The sequence below is a fragment of the Brassica napus genome, chromosome A9, assembly GCF_020379485.1.
Source record: "Brassica napus cultivar Da-Ae chromosome A9, Da-Ae, whole genome shotgun sequence".
NCBI lineage: Eukaryota > Viridiplantae > Streptophyta > Magnoliopsida > Brassicales > Brassicaceae > Brassica > Brassica napus.
Window position 1 is genome coordinate 15,762,775 of NC_063442.1, and position 21,396 is coordinate 15,784,170.

Below are 21,396 nucleotides of genomic sequence, written 5' to 3' on the forward strand. Positions count from 1 at the left end.
TCGCTTGCAAGCTACGGTTTTGTTAAGAATGTTTTGGACTCTTCGTTTAGTACCTTTTTGCTTTTAGGCTTAAGGGGTACACTCTTGTGGGAAGTTGATTGAGTGAGAGATTGGCGTATATATTGATGAACAACCTTAAAGGGGATGATGGGCCACACCGTTTTATTTTGTTATTTGTCTCGACAAGTTCCTTGGAATCGGTATATCAAAGAATAGATGACTTCCTGATATTCAAAACCTGTCACCATCTGCATAGCCTATCTTAAAGCCTTTGCTTGCAGCTTTCCATTTCGGACGTCCTTCCTTCATGATCTCTCAAGGCACATCCTGCCTACTCCATATCTACTTCCTTTTAGGTCATGCTCCATGAGTTGCAGATATGAATCTGGAGCTGTGGTGAAGTCAATACAGATAATTTAGATCAACATGAAAAAAAGTAACTCTTGAGTTCACAAGTTTGAAAAGAGTTGTAGCAAGAGAGTTTGATACGTTAGTTCAAGTTATTTGGGAAAAAAATACATTGCTCAAACAAAACTAGTGAGTTTATATATACATAGAAAGAGAGGAAATAGTTGGTCTTGTTATGAGAGTAAAAAATAATGATGGAGATGCGGGGTATCGATCCCCGTACCTCTCGCATGCTAAGCGAGCGCTCTACCATCTGAGCTACATCCCCATTGATGTCCACTCTATGTTTGTAAAATATATATCTTCCATTATATTTATTCTTAATCCTCCTCATTGCTCTTTCGATATGTCCGGAGTGAGTTGTTTCTAAAATCACCAAGATTCTGTCTTGGCTCATTCGCAATGGCAATTAGGTCTCTCTTCCATGTTTCATCTCTTTCTAAGCTATATGATACGTCCCAGTTATAGGATCATCTATTATTGATCTAGAAACATGTGAGGTCTCTCTCTTCAAATCTAGAAACCAGTTATTGATACCAATTAAGGTCTCTCTTTTTGTTGTTTTCATTGATTTAAATAGATAAATAAAAGTTACAAGGAACAATTGTAGGATCATGATCCCTTACAAAGAGGAAATGGAAAAAGTGGGACGAAAAGAACAATGAGATGTCCGGTTCGTTGGCCTAACGTTAACCTGATTACAATCTCATCACTAAAACTACAAGTAGAAAAAGAGGCAAAATGAGGTTAACAGTAGACGAAATATTGGTATTTTGAATGTAGAAAAACTATCTTTACTTTTATCATTCAAGCAGGAGGTGATGAAATCTGCGCGATGGTGGAAGAGTTTAGTTAATGGTCAACGCTCACAATCCTGGAACGACACAAAGATGATCAGATCCCTAATATGTTTTTATGTTACCTTGAACATGTTTATAGGCGTAATCTGGATCGAGTCTCTGAAGTTTAAGGTATGTGTACGCAAAACTCAACTGATATCGTGATGTAATCCGATTAACTTCATTGAACCAAAGACAGGAGAGGAAATATGACATTGGTGTATGCTTATTGCACTTGCTGAATCTGTTAGTCGCATACTTGAGCCTCAGGGAGTATTTAAACGATCATAGCTGTTTTCGTTAGGCTTTGTAGAGACAGAGACCATATGATAAGCCTATATTTGAAGGGCATCGTCAAACACTCAGACAATTGATCAAAATCTGGAACATGTTGCTTTTCATGTAAGCCACAGTTGATCAAACTATTGTAAAACATATCCAAATAGTTTCAGTGAAATCTCGCTCATACTTGAACATTAAACATTGTTCAATTGCGTAAGAGTGTGTCTGTATTCACTGCTCACATGAGTTAATACAATAGTTCATGTGGAATATCTCTACTCTCTAGCTCACCACCATGAAAAGACCTTGAGACTGGTGGCGCGAGATAGAGAGTGTATGTGTGTGTATTCAATGTTCTTTAAACGATGTATTTGTTCTTGCTTATTGCAGTTAATTAATAATACCAAACTGTTGAAAATAAAGTAAATTGGCCCATTAATTAGTTAAATATCCCCAACGTGGCCGAGGCTAAAGAAGAAAGGTTTGGTTATTTATCCCACATCGCTAAACTATGAATTGTTCACTCTGGAAGCTTGTGTATATAAAGGAAGCTCGATGGACCTAACAATTCATACCTTTCTCGGCCTTTTGGCTAAGATCAAGTGTAGTATCTGTTCTTATCAGTTTAATATCTGATATGTGGTCCATCGGGCCACACGATATTAACTCTATTTTTTTAGGGTGAAAGTCCATTAAGATAGCTTGCTATCTGGGTTTTTGGGAGTTGCCTTTGTCTTGCACTACTGCATTGGCTGGCTCAACCCACCAGTTTTGAAGTTTAAATTTAGCCATTAATCGTAAAGTTTGAAAGCTGCACACTAATTAGAATTTTAAACTGTTAATAGGGAACTAACTTATGAAAAGCAAATGTTAGTAGGGATTTCTGTCTCAGTTTGGTTTGACCGTCTCTGTAAAGCTAAGTTTTCTAAATCTTATACTGAATCAGCACTGCCAGATTAGGTTCCCAAAAGACTATGTTATGTGTTTTATAGATGCCGATGAACACATACATTAGATATGCCCATCCTGTTACATGCTGCTAGAGATGCCAATTTCAGAACAACATATTCCCTTGTAGGAGTTACCGAGTTTCACTTGGGGTACTTGAACATTTTGAAGCATATCTGTAAATCAGAGCATTGAGATTCTTGCCTTTGTGATGAGCTTCTGAACTTTCTCATGTTATGATGCACCTGGGGTGCTTTAAAGAAATCTCAAGTTCTTTTTATGTAGAATATTATATTTTTTTCTCCTCCCTTAATAGAATAACAGATCGTAGTCTCACATCATCAGTTCCTAATCGATACAGATAACGACGACACACGACTCTTATCTTTCTCATGTGACCCTTTGGGAACAGCTTTCACATCAAAGACTCTGGCATGTTTCACCACAAACTCTAAAGGAAGGAAGTAAATAAGAACTTCCCTCAGACACCCTTTGGCCGCTTTGAAGTGTGGCCAACCAAAGATGAGCAATTTGTTCTATTTTGCCTTGATGACACAAATGTCTTTTTTCCTTTTCTTGTTCTTTTCTCCTCCACATACGGAGACTGATTAGTTTGGTTTTTAACTTTAGTTCAACATTTTATAGGAAAATAAGTGATGGAACCAATTATTTCCCCAATATCTCTTGAGAAGGATACAATACTCATCTTCAACAAGATCTGTCTGGGATATTATATTTTTCATCAATGCAGTTTCTTGGCATAAAACTAAGCATTTTTAGTTAACTCAAACGAAGGTTCAACGGAGTATGGATTAGATCACTTTGGGTAACTTCAGTCTTTTTATCATCTTGAGTGGCTACAAAGACATACATCACTTTTTTTGTATTTATTCTCTTAATTAGTAAAGGCCCTTTGGTTCTTGATTTTCTTTCACATCACTTGATACATATTTTCAACGAAACAGTTAAGGTTCTTGTCTTCATCTCAAATACACATGGCTCTTTGTCACTATCTCAGACACACATGGATCTTAGATACGTTAGGTAAATTGACATTTTCATTATTTAAGTTTCATTATCGATAGCTCTTTGTGACAACCTCTTATAGGTTTTATTTAACCCCCTTGAAGCTAAGACAAACCTTATGTCTCTATTCTTCAGACTAAATCCATAAACAACAATACTCCAATGTTCTTTTCGATTTATCTGTTCTTGCCTTATTGCAGTTAGTTAACTCATTAATTTTATATATTCGGTCGAGGCATAATTAAGAATAAAAGGGTTTAATGATTTGTCCCACATCGCTAAACTATGAATCGTTCACTCTCAAAGCTTATGTATATAAAGGAAGCTCGATGGACCAAACAATTCATACCTTTCTCGGCCTTTTGGCTAAGATCAAATGTAGTATCTGTTCTTATCAGTTTAATATCTGATATGTGGTCCATCGGATCACACGATATTAACTCTATTTTTTAAGGGAGAAAGTCTATTTAAGATAGCTTGCTATCTGGGCTTTCAAGAGTCGCCTTTGTCTTGCACTACTGCATGGGCTGGCTCAACCTACCAACAATTATGTTCAACATTTAGCTAAAACCAATCTGTCTCAGTTTCGGTTGATTACTGAATAAGCATTGCATATTTGGTTCCCAAAAGAATATGTCATGTTTATATTTTCTGATGTTATGATACACTTGGAGTGCACTTTGATGTTCAAATTCTTAATATTAAGTATATGATATTTATTTCCTTCTCTATATGGAAGGTCTCAGTAACTTGCACATAACTAGTAAAACTATAAATCAGAAATCTACTGTTACCATTTTGTTGTGAAATAACAGATTGTAGTTTCTATACTCTGCATCTGTTCCTGAACCGATGCAGATAGAGACCACACAAGACTCTCTTTCTCATGTGACTCTTTGGGAACACCTTTCACATCAAAGGCAGTGGAATGTTTCACCACAAACTCCAAAGGAAGGAAGTAAATGAGAACTTCCCTCAGACACCCTTTGGGCGTTTTTGAGCATGATGGCCAACCAAAAAAATCAAAGATGAACAAATTGTTTTGTTTTGCCTTCTTCAACACAAATGTCTTTTTGCTTTTGCTGTTCTTTTCTTCTCCGCACATGGAGACTGAATACTTAAATATTGAGTTGATTTTAAACTTTAATTCAACAATTTATAGCATAATAAGTGATGTCTCAGTTATTTCCCCATATGTTTTGAGAAGGATACAATACTTATCTTCATCAAGATCTGTATAGCTTCTTGGTTTTAATCAAACACATACTATATTTGCTCTAGTGACATCTTTTTCATCAACGTAGTTTCTTAACATCTAATTAAGCATTTTTGAGTTAACTCAGGGAAGGTTCAGTGGAATGTGGACAAGATCACATTGGCTAAGTTCAGGCCTTTCCCTTATGAATTGTCTACAAAGACATACATCACTTTTTGTATTTATTCTCTTAATTAGTAAAGGCCCTTTGGTTCTTGATTTTCTTTCACATCACTTGATACATATTTTCAAGGAAACAGTTAAGGTTCTTGTCTTTATCTCAGACACGCATGGCCTTCAGGTAAAGTGACATTTTCATTATTTAAGTTTCCTCATTAATAGCTCTTTGTGACTACCTCTTTTTAGTTTGATAGATAACGCCCTTGAAGCTAAGACAAAACTTTTGTCTCTATTCTTCAATCCAAAAACAACAAAAAGTGATGGAGCCAGATTTTTGATTATTGTCTATAACCATTTTGCTGCATTATGGATCTGTGTTTCTAAAGGTGCAAGAGAGGTCACTAAGAAACCCTCAAAGACTGATTTTATTTTCATGTGGAAGATGAAGTTGTGATAATAATAGAAAAAAAAAACTCAACAATACATTATATTATCAGTACTGACTGTATAGAAGAGGTGACGGTGAGCTGTTGCTGATCCTTCTTCTTGTCTCCAAACTCTTACGTTTAGTAGTCTCCATAACTTGGACATGTCTAGGAACATAAGCCAGGGATGTATTTTTCTTGTTCATGCTACTTCTCCTGTCTGAATCACCAGAAACCATAACAGACTTATGACTCTTGCAGCTCAAGAAACCACCACTTGCATTGCTAGGTTTCAGTCTATGTGGTGCAGTTTTAGTAGGGATCCGAGGAGGGATCTGAAGAAATTGGTTTCTTCCTAGAGGGCTTGTTGCACATTCTGACATTATAGAGAAATCAGCAGCACTTGCAGTCACTATGCTCCACTCTATGCTTACTTCGCTTGGAGCATAAAATGTAGGATCACTTCCTTGCCTCGCAAGAAAAGTTTTAGGTTTCCCTGTAAGATTATCTATCTCAAATAGATCTGAGCTTGTATCACTTCCTTCACTCGTTGTGTCTTCTTCCTCTGTTCTTGATTCCCGTGGAGGCAATGTGAGTTTCTTCTGAGCAACAACCCTCTTCTTCTCAACAGGAGATCCAAGCACTTCAAGGGAATTCCTCTGCACCAACTCTTCTTGTTTTTGAATGTTGATTAAATCAGAGCTTCTCTTAACCAAGATCTTATCATCGACATCTACTGAGATCCCATCAGAACACGCGCATTTACACCCTAGATTCATGAGAAAACTCTTCTTATTGTTGTTCAGCTTTTGAATCTGACCACTATTGTTTTTCTTCTCCTGCACGGAACCGTTACAGCTATTCGCCAGTTTGTTTTGAAGCAACATGCTCTGACTATTACAGCTTGCTTCAGAGTGGACACTCGGCGCTCCAGTAGATTTCTTCTCGCTCTGCTTCAGATCATCAACGAGTCTCTCAGCTTCTGGATTTGTTATAGACAGAACAATAGAACTCTGGTCTGAATCCATGTCTCCATTGAAGTACTTCTCAGCTCCAAACACACCGATCTCTGGATCTTCAAGAGATTTTTTCACCATTTTATTCTCATCTCTAAACTCCTGATCATCCTTTGGATTGATGTTGCTGTTTAGGGTTTTGCAGGGTTCGATGACCTTCTTGGTTGTGACAATAGCTTCTTCCTTGCTTCTCAAGCAAGAAGAATCAGAAGAAAAAGAAGAGACAGGGACATTGAGACTGGTATTGTTGTTGTTCTTGGTGAAATCAAAAGATATTTTTGGTGTTGAAGAAGATGATGATGTTAAGGACACCATTTTATTTTGTTCTTCTTGTTTCTTGCTTGTTTGTGTATATGATTAGGGTATAAATAAAGAACCAAGACACAGTGTTGAAAGCTGTTTTTTCTGAAGCTTACGTGTTCCGATCACTGTGGTTCCATTTTAAGTATAGGCCAGTTGTTGTTTGTGTGAATTGAAAATTACTAACAAAGATCCATATTCTAAATTTTTTCACACATTTTAGTAAAACACATTAAATTTACATAATTTTTTTGTGTTTATCTTCTTTTCACAATTTTAAACCAATAAAAAATCAATTAGTGCAATTAAAATTTTTGAAGTTTTCAATTAGTTAATATAATAAAACATGCATTGAAAATGTAAAAAAAATGAATCTTTTAAAAATAAATTTTTTCTTTAGAATATGTATCTTTAAGGAACGAAAGGAGTATATATTTATCTTGGATAAATGTTTGTCAATTATACTAATGAAGGATAATGTTATCACGTGACGAGAAAATGAATGATAATTATCATAATTAATTCGAAAATTACTAATTAGTTGGATCCTCGATTTAGATCTCTCTTTTTTTTTGAACAACCCTCGCTTTAGATCTCTAAAATGGTGTTTTATTCTTACTTTTATTTTTGCCGGTTTCAGAAAGCTTTATTCGTTTGATTTTCATGTTTTGTTCTTACCCTTTCAAACACTATTATACGTTTTGAAGATTCCGAATTCAAAGTTTAAATAAAAGTATTTGCGACCATATATATTTTTAGGATTGTCTTACAATATCTTTGTATATAAAACATCATTTTAACGTTTACATCAACATATATTTACATTCTAAGAAGAAAGATATATTCATTCATGTCGACTAGTAGTCGTGCATAATGATCTAAAACGGATGCATGATAACTATAAATATCATAATTAAGGAGTAAGCCTGCTTGATAACTACGACATCACAGTTAGCAAACATAACACATGATTATTTTATGCATCTCTTAGCTTTAATATAACTAAGTCTTTTACAGAATGCTCCATGATGATTCTCTTATTTAGTACTACAAATCAACAATATTATGCTCTAAACTCTTAATGACCAAAATTTAGATAACCATTCACACAGATAAATATGTCAATGTGCAACTAGGCTTGCATAACATTATAGAGTATTTACATCAAAGTAAACGTACCGTATCGTTTTCTGATTACTTCAAGTTAAAGTATTGTTTCAGATAATTATGGGCTGACAAGATTTCGGACACGCAGTGAGAAGACATGTTAGGAGATTGAACTGCAAGGTCACGAGTCTTGATTAACTTGGATTTTAACTTTATTTAAGAAAAGCATAAGCGACTAAACTAAAAGAAATTAGTGGATGTAATTCACTTACGCGGAGGAACAAACATACAAAAATGGGAAGCACGAGGGATGTGCGTATTTTTGTTGCGTGGGGAGATATTGACAAAGATCGTCGAGTTGGGTTTTCTTAAATCTCTATAATATTATTTGAGAAGTTAGTTTCCTATGTGTCGCTTTCACATCGACTCTCACGATGGTTGATTACACTAATACCCTTAATGTATTAAAAATATTAAATACTATTATTTATTTTTTAGTTTAGTTTCCTTTTAAATTTTTTCCAAAAACATATACATATAATACAAAAGGAACATTTTTATAAAGTTCAAAAAAAAATTGAAAACGAAAATGTATGTATATATAATATGATTTCAAAAAAAAAGCAAAGTTCACAAAATAGTAATATTACATATCAAGTAATAAAATATTTTCTTTATATCTATATTTTCTTAGATGAAGAATATAAATTTGTATATAATGTGATTTCATTAAAAACAATTTACATAGGTAATCTTGATATTAGAAAAAGAAATAACATTTCTTTAAAACATAATTTAAAACAATATAAAAAAATTCAAAGTATTAGTAATATTTTTCTATATCTATCTATTTTCTTAGATGATTACATAAAATAATTAAGTAACATAAACTGATATATGTTTAACTGACTAAAAATAGTTTATAATTAGTATTATTGAAGTGTTTTATTTATTTTTTATATATTTTGTTGACTATAATATCTTTCAATTACAGCAAAAAAAATATCGATAAATTATATTTTACTTATATAATATTATTTTCAAATAAAATCACAATTATTTTTACTGCTTATTTTTAAGAGATATTAAAAAACAAAAACAAAATTACAAATAAAAATATTTTGATCAAATAGTTGCAAAATAGTTTAATGAGGTAGATATATTATATTTTATCATTATTAAAGTTATTTGTTTTCTTACTATTAAATTTTCTTTTAAATTTTATGTTTTATGTTTGTGGAACTTAATATAACCATAATCAAAATACCAAAGCAAATCTGAATTCTCATTTTTAATATTGTTTAAAATAAATTTTTCATTCAATAAATCAAAGGCATAAAGTTATTTAGATTTAATAAAATATTTTAAGTATTGTAAATATTAATATATGTTCACGAGCTTCCAAAAATGTATCACCTACTTATATATCACCTACTTATGTATGTAACTTCCTATTGAGCATCACTTTATTTTATAATATATTTTTGAAAACATCAAATATAATTTGATAAATATTATGAAAATACATGCACATTTAAACGATAAATAAAATTGATTTGATTTGACTTAGTTATAATAAAAAATAATTATATTTTATTTGAATTTGAAAGAATATATGTAACTCAATATATTCACAACATGAGTGATTAGACTAATCTAACTTATATAAAAAAAATCATAGATTTAACTACGATAAGAATATATAATTTTATAGCAATAGTAATTTATTTTATAAATGGAAATCATAGGACAACTCAAAACATATTACAATGAAAATAAAATATTAACCAATTGTTACAATTTAGTTTTTTTCTAAAATTTATTTATATGCATGAGACTTCATAATATTATCGTTATCTTAATTTATGTAATTTGGAATCAAACACTTTAGTTTATTTTTTTATTTTATTCTAAGCACAATATATTTGAAGTTATACATAATCTTCATAAAATATATTTGCATAGTTAAGACAACAACCACCTAAATGCAAATAAGAAATTAAGAAAAATTTTAATATACTTAGAATAAAAAATATTACAGTTGAATTCAGAGATGCAATCCAAATTACCCAAATGATAACTAAAATGACTATAAAAACAACAAAACCGATTAAATATAACATATGTAAAATCATATGTATTATTAAAGTTATATAATATTATAAATATAAATGATGCATACAAATTATAAATTAATTTAAAATTAAAAGTAAATAGCAATCAACTATTATAGTATATTTACTTCACAAATATTTATACACGTGCATGAGCACGGGAAAATCACCTAGTATAATAATATTAGTAATTTGTGGACGCTTGATAATTTGTGTATATTAGAAAATACGCTGGATCGTATCCTGTGATATTATACATATCAGATAACTATATTAATGTGTATTATACTTTCAAAAGCAAAATATTGCCAGTCAAGAAACTGTGTTATGAATTTTATAAAATATGCTTATTAGCTATATTATAGTCCATATGTGAATGGTAGCATTACAGTTAACGTGTTTTATTATCATCCTCAAACACAAGCTACTTGTCTTCGGCCGACACACACACAAAATAAACTCTTCTTATACTATCCAAAACTTTTAGTTTGTTTGTTGATTACCTATTCTATTAAAACATGAACATGATCTATTGATATATGTATGATTTAACTATTTTAATAAAATTATTATAATTTTTATTAATCATTTAAAAAATATTATACAAAAAACATAAATATGACTAAAAAATACAATTATAAAAATTATTTAAAAAAAAATGTAAAATGAAAAATATATCCGCCCTTTTAAGAAATGGTCAGAATCCAGTATTGGGTTTAAACTGATATTAGCATTAGTGTAAGCTCGTATTAATATGATAATATTAGACCTTGATTATTCTTTATAACTATTAATAAACTCCACTATAAAAAGAAATTAATCATCGAAATCAGGTTTTACAAGTAGAACATCCTACTATATAAAAGGGACTAAATTCAAGGCTTTTGAGACTATCCACCTCAGCCAAAATATTCTCATCTAAAAAGAATTAAAAATAAATATCATTTAGAAAATAATTAACTAACATACAACTTTTGATATTTCTAGAAATTTCAAATTTGTAACTGCTAATTTATTAATAGAATCATATATCTATATTGAATTATGTTATATTTTAATAGTTAGACTTTAAGGATAAATAAATTATTAATTTATAATATATATAATTTATAACATTATATTGTAGTTATAAATAAAGAGAAAATAACCGGGAAGGATGAAGAAGCTCATGTAAAATTATGTAATTAAAATGGTAAAATGGTGAGTATGATGAGGTGAATCTAAGAAAAGAGACTAAATTCAAGGCTTTTGAGACTATCCACCTCAGCCAAAATATTCTCATCTAAAAAGAATTAAAAATAAATATCATTTAGAAAATAATTAACTAACATACAACTTTTGATATTTCTAGAAATTTCAAATTTGTAACTGCTAATTTATTAATAGAATCATATATCTATATTGAATTATGTTATATTTTAATAGTTAGACTTTAAGGGTAAATAAATTATTAATTTATAATATATATAATTTATAACATTATATTGTAGTTATAAATAAAGAGAAAATAACCGGGAAGGATGAAGAAGCTCATGTAAAATTATGTAATTAAAATGGTAAAATGGTGAGTATGATGAGGTGAATCTAAGAAAATTTGTTGTACAAATTATGGTGTTTTATTCGTCCACTATAATGATTTAAAATAAAATATATATTCACATAAATAAGTCAATATTTGTTGTTTTTTTTTTGGTAAGATGTTAAGATTATTATTTTCTAAAATGTTACACTGTTGTTTTTAAACAACTTATTACAGCAAGGAAACAAAAACAACCAACAACAACTCAAGGTAAAAAAAGCCTTAAGGAAGTCTTATACAAGAAATATAAAAAGAAGTAGAGAAGATGAGAAAGAAGAACTTACCGGGTAAGAGAGGAGACGGTCACGCATCATACGGTCGAAAGAGGCAAGGATGACTGATGAAGGTGAGGAGACATGACTGAAAGTAGAGCTTGATGACTGGAGTAGCATGTGCATCTACGTTGACGCGAGGTTGATTGATCTAGGCTGCAACAGAGTGTAGATCAGCCGGAGGAGAAATCCAAACTTCAGCAGCAAAAGGCTCTCATATCAAGCGAGAGAAAGAGCACTCAAAGAAGAGATGATGGTGAGTCTCTATTTCCAGATTACAAAGGGCGCACGTTCCTGAGACATTTAATCCCCAACGCCTCAAGCGATCCTTGGTTGGCAGTCTTCTCCGCAAAGCCAGCCATGATATAAACGCATTACGTGGAATATGTTCCTTGAACCAAATATTCTTGTGCCAATATGTATTGTTGATAGTGTTTATATTCTTTTCTGACATTAGTATCCATATTTTTTGATAAACTGATCCAAGAAGATTAGTTTGTGGAGCTAACCAAACGAGGATTATAGTGTTTACTTTGGAAAAGGTAATAGGTTGAATGATAGATGGCGTGCGTGCCTTTTCACATGGAAATATGCACATATATTAAAATTATAAGTTTTGAATCATAGAGAAAATATAGTGTATATGACTGAAGTTGGTACATTCCGAAACTAAAGATGGCTGAAATTCTTCTTTGTCAAAATGCATAGATGTGAATCTTATATGAATAGAGTTCTACATTGCTTATAGCAGTGTAATAAACTCCGTGTGTAAAGGAGAAAAAATATTATATAAGTGAAAACAAAAATTATGATTTTTTTCTTGTGCCTATAGGCTCTTCGCAATTTGAAGAAGAAAGAACATATTGTGTGAAAATCTTTGGCTCGGTCAAATTTTATCCAGTTGTTTACAAAACTGTTGTTATCTGATTCATGTAATTTTTCAGTGTTGATTTAAAAGCCCAAAAAACCTATCTATACTGACTTTTTTATATTTTTTCTGTGATTTGAATTTAAAAAGAGATAAAACTTTCGATAAGTTATGTAAACTCAGAACAAATATTTAGCTTTAGAAAGCATTTACATATTTCAAACTTATAATATATACATATATAATGTTTAAAATTATGCATATAAAACCTGTGTAAAATGTGTCTGAATATGTTTCTCTTCTTTAATGTGTTAATCGTACTATATATAATATTATTTTAAAATTTCAAAAAGTTTATGTCACTATCACATACAAAAAACCATCAATAAAAAATATAATTCTCCATCTACAACAAAAAAATGAAAAATTATTAACATATAAATTTAAATTAAGAAAAACTAACATTGGAAAAACAAGAAGTTAATATAAAAGAAAAAAATTAACAAATAATATTATAAATAAAATAAATTTATAAGACATAATCCGCGCGAAGCGCGGAAAAAATCTCTAGTAAGGATAAGAGTAGTGCTTAAGTCTTTCAATAATTTTTTCCAACATATAATTAAAAAAATAATAACAATAAAAGAAAAAGATATGATCAAAAAATTGTTAGGCGTTAAATGGATGGTGACTCTCTATCTAACGGCTAAAACGATTAATCAAGAATTTAGATTATTGCTTAAACGGTGTATAACAATGTACTATATGTATAGTACAATATATTAAATATTATGATTTATAAATAATAAAGTTTATATTATTCTACTATCATAAGATTTTATAACATAATATATGAAATATTATAATTTATAAATATATAATTATTATTTTGTTTATTATTGAATAGTTACAATTTTGTAGATGGTTTATTAAGGAAGCACTAAAGTTTTTAAAAGCTTAGTTCTTAGAATATTTTTAAAAAAACACTGAAAAAAGATTGTCTTTTTCTTTGAGAAATTCACGTACATAATTAAGAGACTAGTTTTACACTATGTTACATGGAAACGGAAGCGGTACGTGGAAGCGAAAACGTAAGGAAGCGCAGAAACGAGATTTTTTAAAATATTAGAAAGCGGATACGTGTTGGAAGCGTATATCCATATATATATAGCATTTAAAAAAAAAATGATTTAAATTTGAAATAAAGCATTTATTCATTTATAATAATTTTGAAATGATTTTATATTAAAACTGTAACAATACACATAAATTAAGTTTACAAAAAAATATTATATTAATGATTTTTAACACTTCATAAATAATTGATACAATATATTTCAATATGTGGTATATCTTTAATAAAAAATCTCAATGCATAAAGATAATTATAGTATTATTTTTAATATTTGTATATTTATAACTCAATATTCATTACTATTATTTTTTTTAATTTTATATAGATTAAAACTATGGTTTTATATTTATTGATATAAATTGTATTTTTTTTAAACGGAAGCGTGATTCCAAAACGCAATCGTAAGCTTCCAACAGATTATTAAAGAGAATATTTTAGAAACGTTTTGGAAACGAGATTCTGCAAGCTTTCACAAAATTCCGATTCTGATTCCGGTTCCAAAGCGGGAAGCGGACGGCCGATGAAGCTTCCGTCCAACGTAGGTTTTACACATTTCTTTTTCTCACAGATCTATAACTTGCAGATTGCAAATGGGCCGATTTTATGAGGGTCCATGCCAATACTTGTTCACATTGTTTTCTGTATATTTTTTTTTCTGGAGAAAAGTTTTCTGTATTCATCTTCCTCCTAAGATTATGATGTACATAACACTGGCAAGGTAAAAAAAAATCCAACTAAGGTTCATTTCCAAAAATTATCTCTTTTAACCTTTTTACATATACTGCAAGAAAGTGTTTTTAATCGATGTCTACTCCTGCGGTTTTGCCCTTAAGTTCGATCCCTAAATCACGTTTCCATGTTGTAGGATTTGCTATGGATCGAGTCTTATCTCAAAACACACAATCCGCTATTATTTGAGAGCACACAATCTCAAAAGAAACTTTTCTTATCTGAGTTCTTAATTATCCATTTCATGACCTAACTTAACATTCACCCAGTCCAATCTTTCAAACAAAAGTATGTGTTAGTTCATGTGAAACAACATTTTTCGTATAAACTAACTTCACATATCAAATTCCAACATCCTGAAAGTACACAATTACAAAGAACCTTTCCTCATAACTTTTGAGTGATTAGATCCATGTTTCCATGGTGTGACAAACAAAAAACTATATACAACCTCATCTCTCAAAAAAATTGTGCAAATTCGAACAACAAAGAACATCAAGAAAGCTAAACATAAATAAAAGACAAACAACTCACATTCTTCTATCAAGAGACATACCGAGGAAATTCTGACGGAATTCCGATGCCAACGGCTATTTCGTCGGAATTTTCTCGGAATTTTTAAAATCCCCCAACGGCTATCCAACGGCTCTCTAACGTCTATAATATTGATGTGCCATGGGGTAGCGCACCGGGCAAAACAGACATGCATGGTTTGATCATTGGAAGCAGTAATGATATATGTTCATTGTTTGACTCATATCTGCTAAACCACGAGGCTTCTACACATGAAATCACTTGGAGAATGTTCTCAACTCAATTACGGAGCTCCTCAAAGAAGAATCAGATCAAACGGAGTTCATATGTGATAGTTATGCTATTTACAAATCAGGTGATCTTCAGTTCTCGCGAATTCAGACCACCCGAGAAGCTCGAAATGGCTAACCTTCTTTCTGATGAACCAACGGTCTATTCAATCATTCCAAAGGTGATTATTCATGTTCTAAATGTCCAAAAAAGCATTGGGCTTGATGGTTTTCAAAAAGATTCAAAAACGAGCTTATTTAGCCCAAATGGAGAAACCGATAAAATATTGGCTAAGAGAAAAGATGGATTTCGACCAGGCCTCAAAGGGACATGTCTTGGCCCATATCAGGAGTATATTCTTCACCTTTCAAAGTCCTGGTCGTGGCTATATGAAGAGGTAGTCCAAGTTTCAGTTAAAGACTTTATTTAGTCAAGTCTTTGTTTCTATTTCCAATGTCTTGTTTTTAGTACATTCTTCTTTGGATCTCTACAACTTGTAATCCTATAAATAAGGCCTTAGAGCCACGAAATAAAGCAGATTGTTTTCTACTTTTGTTGAGTTAAAACTCTTTGTTCTTTGTAGAACTTGTTCTTAGTTTCTTGGTGAGGTTATCTCCAAGTTTCGATCCTTCTTTTGTTGGACCGGTGCGTCACATCCGGCAACGATCGAAGTCTGGTAGTATCTTTGGGCTATTCCGCAACCCTTATTGTCACCCCTCGATCCATCAGTTCTCAATCCTCTCGGATCTGAGTTCATATCAACCTTACCGAAAGAGTGATCCTTATTTTGGTTCTATCAAGTGGTATCAGAGCCACTCTTCCGGTATTGTCTATTTCATTCATCTTTCTCATCTTCCATTTTCTTATAAAAACTTCTTCTTTTACCTTTCTTGAATCCGGGCCCTCATTACCATCCACCATATCAAAAAAAAAAAAGATCTAATCAAAAAAAAGAAAGAAAGAAAGATCCACATAAAAAAAAAAAAATAGAAATCGAAAGTTTCATTTGGGGATTGGTGGTGGAAGAGAAAGCCTGCTGGCTGAGGAGAAATCCAGCCTTTGAGGTGGTTAAAACGGATTTCAAAAAATCAAAAATCTCTTATCTATCTATCTTGAGAAAATTCCCTTGTTTGCTTGGATTTGCCCATTGGGACTCTTTGATTTGTTCTCTTAGAACATTGAGTAAAAACTTGTGTGTGATCACCTAAATCTGAGAGAAACACTTGTGTGGGTGAGGATCAAACACTTGAGAGTGTGAGGTTTTTATCTACTAACTTTTGTGTTGAGATTTTTCAGGTTTATGATGTTTGGTTTGCAAAGGAAAAGTAACAAGGAGAAGCCTCAACGAAATTCTAACTCTCAAACTCCTTTTAAATATCCTTTGAATTATTTTGATGAGTTTGTTAGTGTGCAGAAACAGCCAGCTATAAGGAGAAAAACAACCAGAGATGTGGCTGATCCAAAAAGGCAACCCTTTCAAATTGATGTCCAACAAATTTGTGATAACCTTGTGAAGGGAGTGGACAAAGCCCTTAAGGACTTCAACAAGAGCCAAAAGAAGAGCACATCCACACGTGCCCCAGTAGCTGAGCCATCCTTGTTCATCAGTAAGAAAGTCCAAGGTGAATCTGAAAACCATTTTGAAGAACTTAAAGATTTTTCAGATTCTCTACCCATTTTTGATGAATCTGATGAAGAGCTAATTGAAAGCTTGATGTATTGTGAAAAAGATTGTGATCTTCCTTCTCTTGAAACTGAGTTTAATCTTGATAATGAACAAGCTATTGTAGAACTAACTGTTTTGCAACCGGAGCTTCCGAGTAGTCTTGTTTTGTCTCCACAGGTTTTTGAGGAAGAGCCACTGGATTTTCCACATCAGTGCCCATGTCTTGACACTAGGATATGTTTGGATGATGAACTAGGTCCTATCTTTGATGAGGAGGACGAACTTGGTCCAGTCTTTGATGAAGAAGCAACAAGCATCATATCCACCTTTATGGAGAGCCATCTTTGCTTTGATTCCGGCACAACTACTGCTCCTTCATCTCCTGCCCCTTTGCTTCATGATCTTCAAGAGAACTGTGAGGAACCTTCTTCTCTTAATTCTCTGCCTGACATGGTTGTGAAAGTCAGTACTGATGATGTAATTCGTTTTGGTCTTGACAAGATGAAAGAATTTGGTGTTTCAAAATCTGTTTTTTATAACATGATTAATTCTTTAAAAATCTTTGAACCTGATAAATGTCTTGATCAATCACGTTTTCAAAATGTCAATGGCATTACTTCTGGAATTATTTTGAGCTCTGATCAGTTCTTGGAACATAACAAAGGTTTTCATCTTCTTGGAAGGCCATTTGATCTTGATTTGCAACAAACTGATTTTTGTGCTGAAAAATCTCTTGATTCGTTAGTTTGCAAAAGAAATAGCTTTGATCTGAGTTCTTCTAGACATGTACTGATCACTGATGAATTGTTTGCATCCTCTTATGCCTTGGACGAAATTTTGATTCAGAAGTTGCTGGAACAGAAATCACTTGAAACTGAAAATGATTTTCGTGATCTTGAATTTTGTGGTTCTGTTTTGCGGCCTGATCTCTTGAGTTTTGAAACTGATAATACTTGGCATTTTCTGAGATCATTTCGTGATAATGGTGTTGTCTTGAGTTCTAATGATATTTTGGTTTACAACACATTCTTTGAGAAATGCCTTGAACTTTTGATAAATGATTCTCAAACTGAACTTAAGCTTGTGTGTTCAGATGTTGGGAAGGATATGCCCATTTTGAAAATGAATACTGTTGTTGCATATCTTGATAAAATTTTTGTCTGTAATATTTACTTTGATGAGCACCTTGAAAGGCTGAAAAATGTGCAATTTGTTCTTGGAAAAGATATCTTGATTTGTGATTTGAACAAATATTTATCTTGCACATTTGATCCTGGTCTTTTAGTGTTTGTTTTGAGTATCCAGGAAAGACAGGTTCAGCCTCTGAATGAAAGCATTGGCCGAGCCCAACAACCTCAGATTTGGAGAAGCTTTGTTGTTCAAACCGGCTACCTTGGTGCCAGCGACAGAGGTTCAGTCCAAGAAGGATATCTCAACAGTACTAAGGTCTTTTGTCTTGAATCCAATTTTACAAGAAAGCCAACTCATCCAGGATTCACTGAGGCTTGGAATCGAATGAAAAGCTTCACGGATGAAGAAGTTATGAATTTTCCAAACCGGAGGTTCTTCAGTCCAACTATCCGCGAGTACCAGATTTCTAAAAGAGATTCATGCCCCAGAAAGAATCGACCTGAGCCAAAACCGATCCTCAATGAACCAAAGGTGTTTCCTCAGTCAACCTCCTGGCCAAACCAAAAGCACTGTAAGGATCATGGGTTGATTATCTCTGCTCATCATGAAAATATTTTAAAACCGAGAATTTCTAAACGAAATCACAGCTTTACTTGGTTGAAAAACGTTTTGTTTAAACCTTTCCATGAATTGTGTTCATTGAGCTGTGCTTTGAAAGAGATTTGGTTTAGGAAAAGGCATGAACCAAAATTTCTTAGGCCAAAGAATCAATTTGATTTCATTCATGATAAGAATTTTTCAGATTTGGCATTGACTCTTTGTTTTCCTAACCGTTTCTCAGCTTGGCCTAATTTTAAAATTGATAAACCAATTTTTGGTGATCAGCTTACTTGTTTGAGTCTTGCCCACGTTCTTGATGATTATCCTAAGGGCTTGGATCCTGATCTTGATGTCCTAAAGATAGAGAAACCCTTTGATTATTTCTTTCGCAGATTTGATGTGGTTTCTCTAGTTGTTTTGAATGAACAGGATAAGCATGATCAGTTTCCAAGGAGAGCAAGCGCTGGAGAATGCCTAAGGACTTATGTTCTTCGAACATGGAACTGGAAATACTTGAGGAAAGCAAGTTCAAAATTCCAAGGAAGTTTCTGTCCAAAATTTTCCTTCTCTGAATTTTACATGATTTTAAAATTCTTTTTGTCTGATTCATTTTCTTTTGATTCAGGTAAAATTGATTTGAGGTCAAATCCTTTTGAAGAGAGAGGGAATGATGTGCCATGGGGTAGCGCACCGGGAAAACAGACATGCATGGTTTGATCATTGGAAGCAGTAATGATATATGTTCATTGTTTGACTCATATCTGCTAAACCACGAGGCTTCTACACATGAAATCACTTGGAGAATGTTCTCAACTCAATTACGGAGCTCCTCAAAGAAGAATCAGATCAAACGGAGTTCATATGTGATAGTTATGCTATTTACAAATCAGGTGATCTTCAGTTCTCGCGAATTCAGACCACCCGAGAAGCTCGAAATGGCTAACCTTCTTTCTGATGAACCAACGGTCAATTCAATCATTCCAAAGGTGATTATTCATGTTCTAAATGTCCAAAAAAGCATTGGGCTTGATGGTTTTCAAAAAGATTCAAAAACGAGCTTGTTTAGCCCAAATGGAGAAACCGATAAAATATTGGCTAAGAGAAAAGATGGATTTCGACCAGGCCTCAAAGGGACATGTCTTGGCCCATATCAGGAGTATATTCTTCACCTTTCAAAGTCCTGGTCGTGGCTATATGAAGAGGTAGTCCAAGTTTCAGTTAAAGACTTTATTTAGTCAAGTCTTTGTTTCTATTTCCAATGTCTTGTTTTTAGTACATTCTTCTTTGGATCTCTACAACTTGTAATCCTATAAATAAGGCCTTAGAGCCACGAAATAAAGCAGATTGTTTTCTCCTTTTGTTGAGTTAAAACTCTTTGTTCTTTGTAGAACTTGTTCTTAGTTTCTTGGTGAGGTTATCTCCAAGTTTCGATCCTTCTTTTGTTGGACCGGTGCGTCACATCCGGCAACGATCGAAGTCTGGTAGTATCTTTGGGCTATTTCGCAACCCTTAGTGTCACCCCTCGATCCATCAGTTCTCAATCCTCTCGGATCTGAGTTCATATCAACCTTACCGAAAGAGTGATCCTTATTTTGGTTCTATCAAATATTTCCTCGGAATTCATCGGTTTTTTCCGAGGAATACAATTTTCCTCGGTATTCCATAAGAATATTCCGACGGAATGAAATTTCCTCGGAATTCCGTCGGTATATTCCGAGGAAATTCCAAGGAAACCAAATTTTGTGTTTTCTCGGAATTTCCTCGGAAATTCCTCGGTATATTCCGAGGAATTCATTTTCCGTCGGAACGTCCGTGTTTTCTGTAATGATAAGACGAAGCTCTAAACGCCAGTTATTAAACTGTCCATCACTAACTAACCTTCAACATCTCCGACAAGGGCATAAGAATCCCGTGTTCCTTAAGCAACCTATGCCTGATCGGCTTTATCTTCCTCTCCAAGCTAAAAGAAAAATACTGAGGAAACCTCTTCACCTCCCTTACATCTCCTCCAGAAAGAACTCAACTTTGGGAGCTAAGTTGTTATCCACATTGCACGTCAACAACGCCGGAGACCTCACCACCATCTTCGCCACATCTTCTCTCGTAAACCCTAGACCCTTCTTCAAGGTACTCAATCTTGGGGACTACCGTTCGCTCCACACTCGACACGAGCAAGAACGTGTTCCGCCACGTAATCATGTCGCGTCCGACGCTTTGCGTTTTGAGAAACGCTAACGCCGGACGGAGATGGAAATCTACGGAGGAGATGAGAAGTCGAGGGCAAGAAGCGAAGCACCGGTAAGATGTCGTCGGATTCTGGATCGGAAGTTAGCAAGTCAGGGAACATATCGAGGATTCAACCAATGGTGGGTCTTGAGAGTCCGGTTGAGGAGAGGAGATGGGAGCAGCACGGATAGAGGGGTTTACTCGGAGAGCTTTGTGAGGGTCGACGTTGAGGTCGTGGAGGTAGATACGTTTCTCCGGCGAAACATTTGGCTCTCACGGCGGAGAAATACGGCGGCGGGAGAAGACACCACCTTGCAATCATCATCGGCGAGAAAAGGTTTAATCTTTTTTACTTCTAGCTGAGTAGATAAACGTTGGATTAAGGGAAAATGGTAAATAGCAGTGAAACGATGCCGTTTTGAAGCAATTATATAGCATTGAACGACGACGTGTCTCGGGAATTTAATTCCTTTACAAAACATTGAACGAGGTCGTTGTAAGGAAATTTTAATTTTATCTTCCGGTAATAACAGTAAGCTAGCATTG

At 33.2% G+C, this 21,396-nt stretch overlaps 1 protein-coding gene, 3 non-coding genes and 1 pseudogene across 4 annotated transcripts; 2 read left to right on the forward strand and 3 right to left on the reverse strand.

The window, feature by feature from the left end:
• Positions 1-603: 603 nt before the first annotated feature.
• TRNAA-AGC lies at positions 604-676 on the reverse strand. The gene has a single exon. It is a non-coding gene; the product is annotated as a tRNA-Ala (tRNA).
• A 1,424-nt stretch (positions 677-2,100) lies between these two features.
• Positions 2,101-2,295, forward strand: LOC125578882. Its single transcript, XR_007316961.1, has one exon. It is a non-coding gene; the product is annotated as a U2 spliceosomal RNA (small nuclear RNA).
• A 1,553-nt stretch (positions 2,296-3,848) lies between these two features.
• Positions 3,849-4,044, forward strand: LOC125578881. Its single transcript, XR_007316960.1, has one exon. It is a non-coding gene; the product is annotated as a U2 spliceosomal RNA (small nuclear RNA).
• Positions 4,045-5,284: 1,240 nt separating this feature from the next.
• Positions 5,285-6,660, reverse strand: LOC106394735 (protein PHYTOCHROME KINASE SUBSTRATE 1-like). The gene has a single exon (XM_013835294.3). It carries the CDS (start codon positions 6,632-6,634, stop codon positions 5,372-5,374), a length of 1,263 nt encoding a protein of 420 aa, XP_013690748.1. The 5' UTR covers positions 6,635-6,660; the 3' UTR covers positions 5,285-5,371.
• An 11,881-nt stretch (positions 6,661-18,541) lies between these two features.
• LOC106416801 lies at positions 18,542-21,254 on the reverse strand (annotated as a pseudogene).
• Between the last annotated feature and the right edge of the window lie 142 nt (positions 21,255-21,396).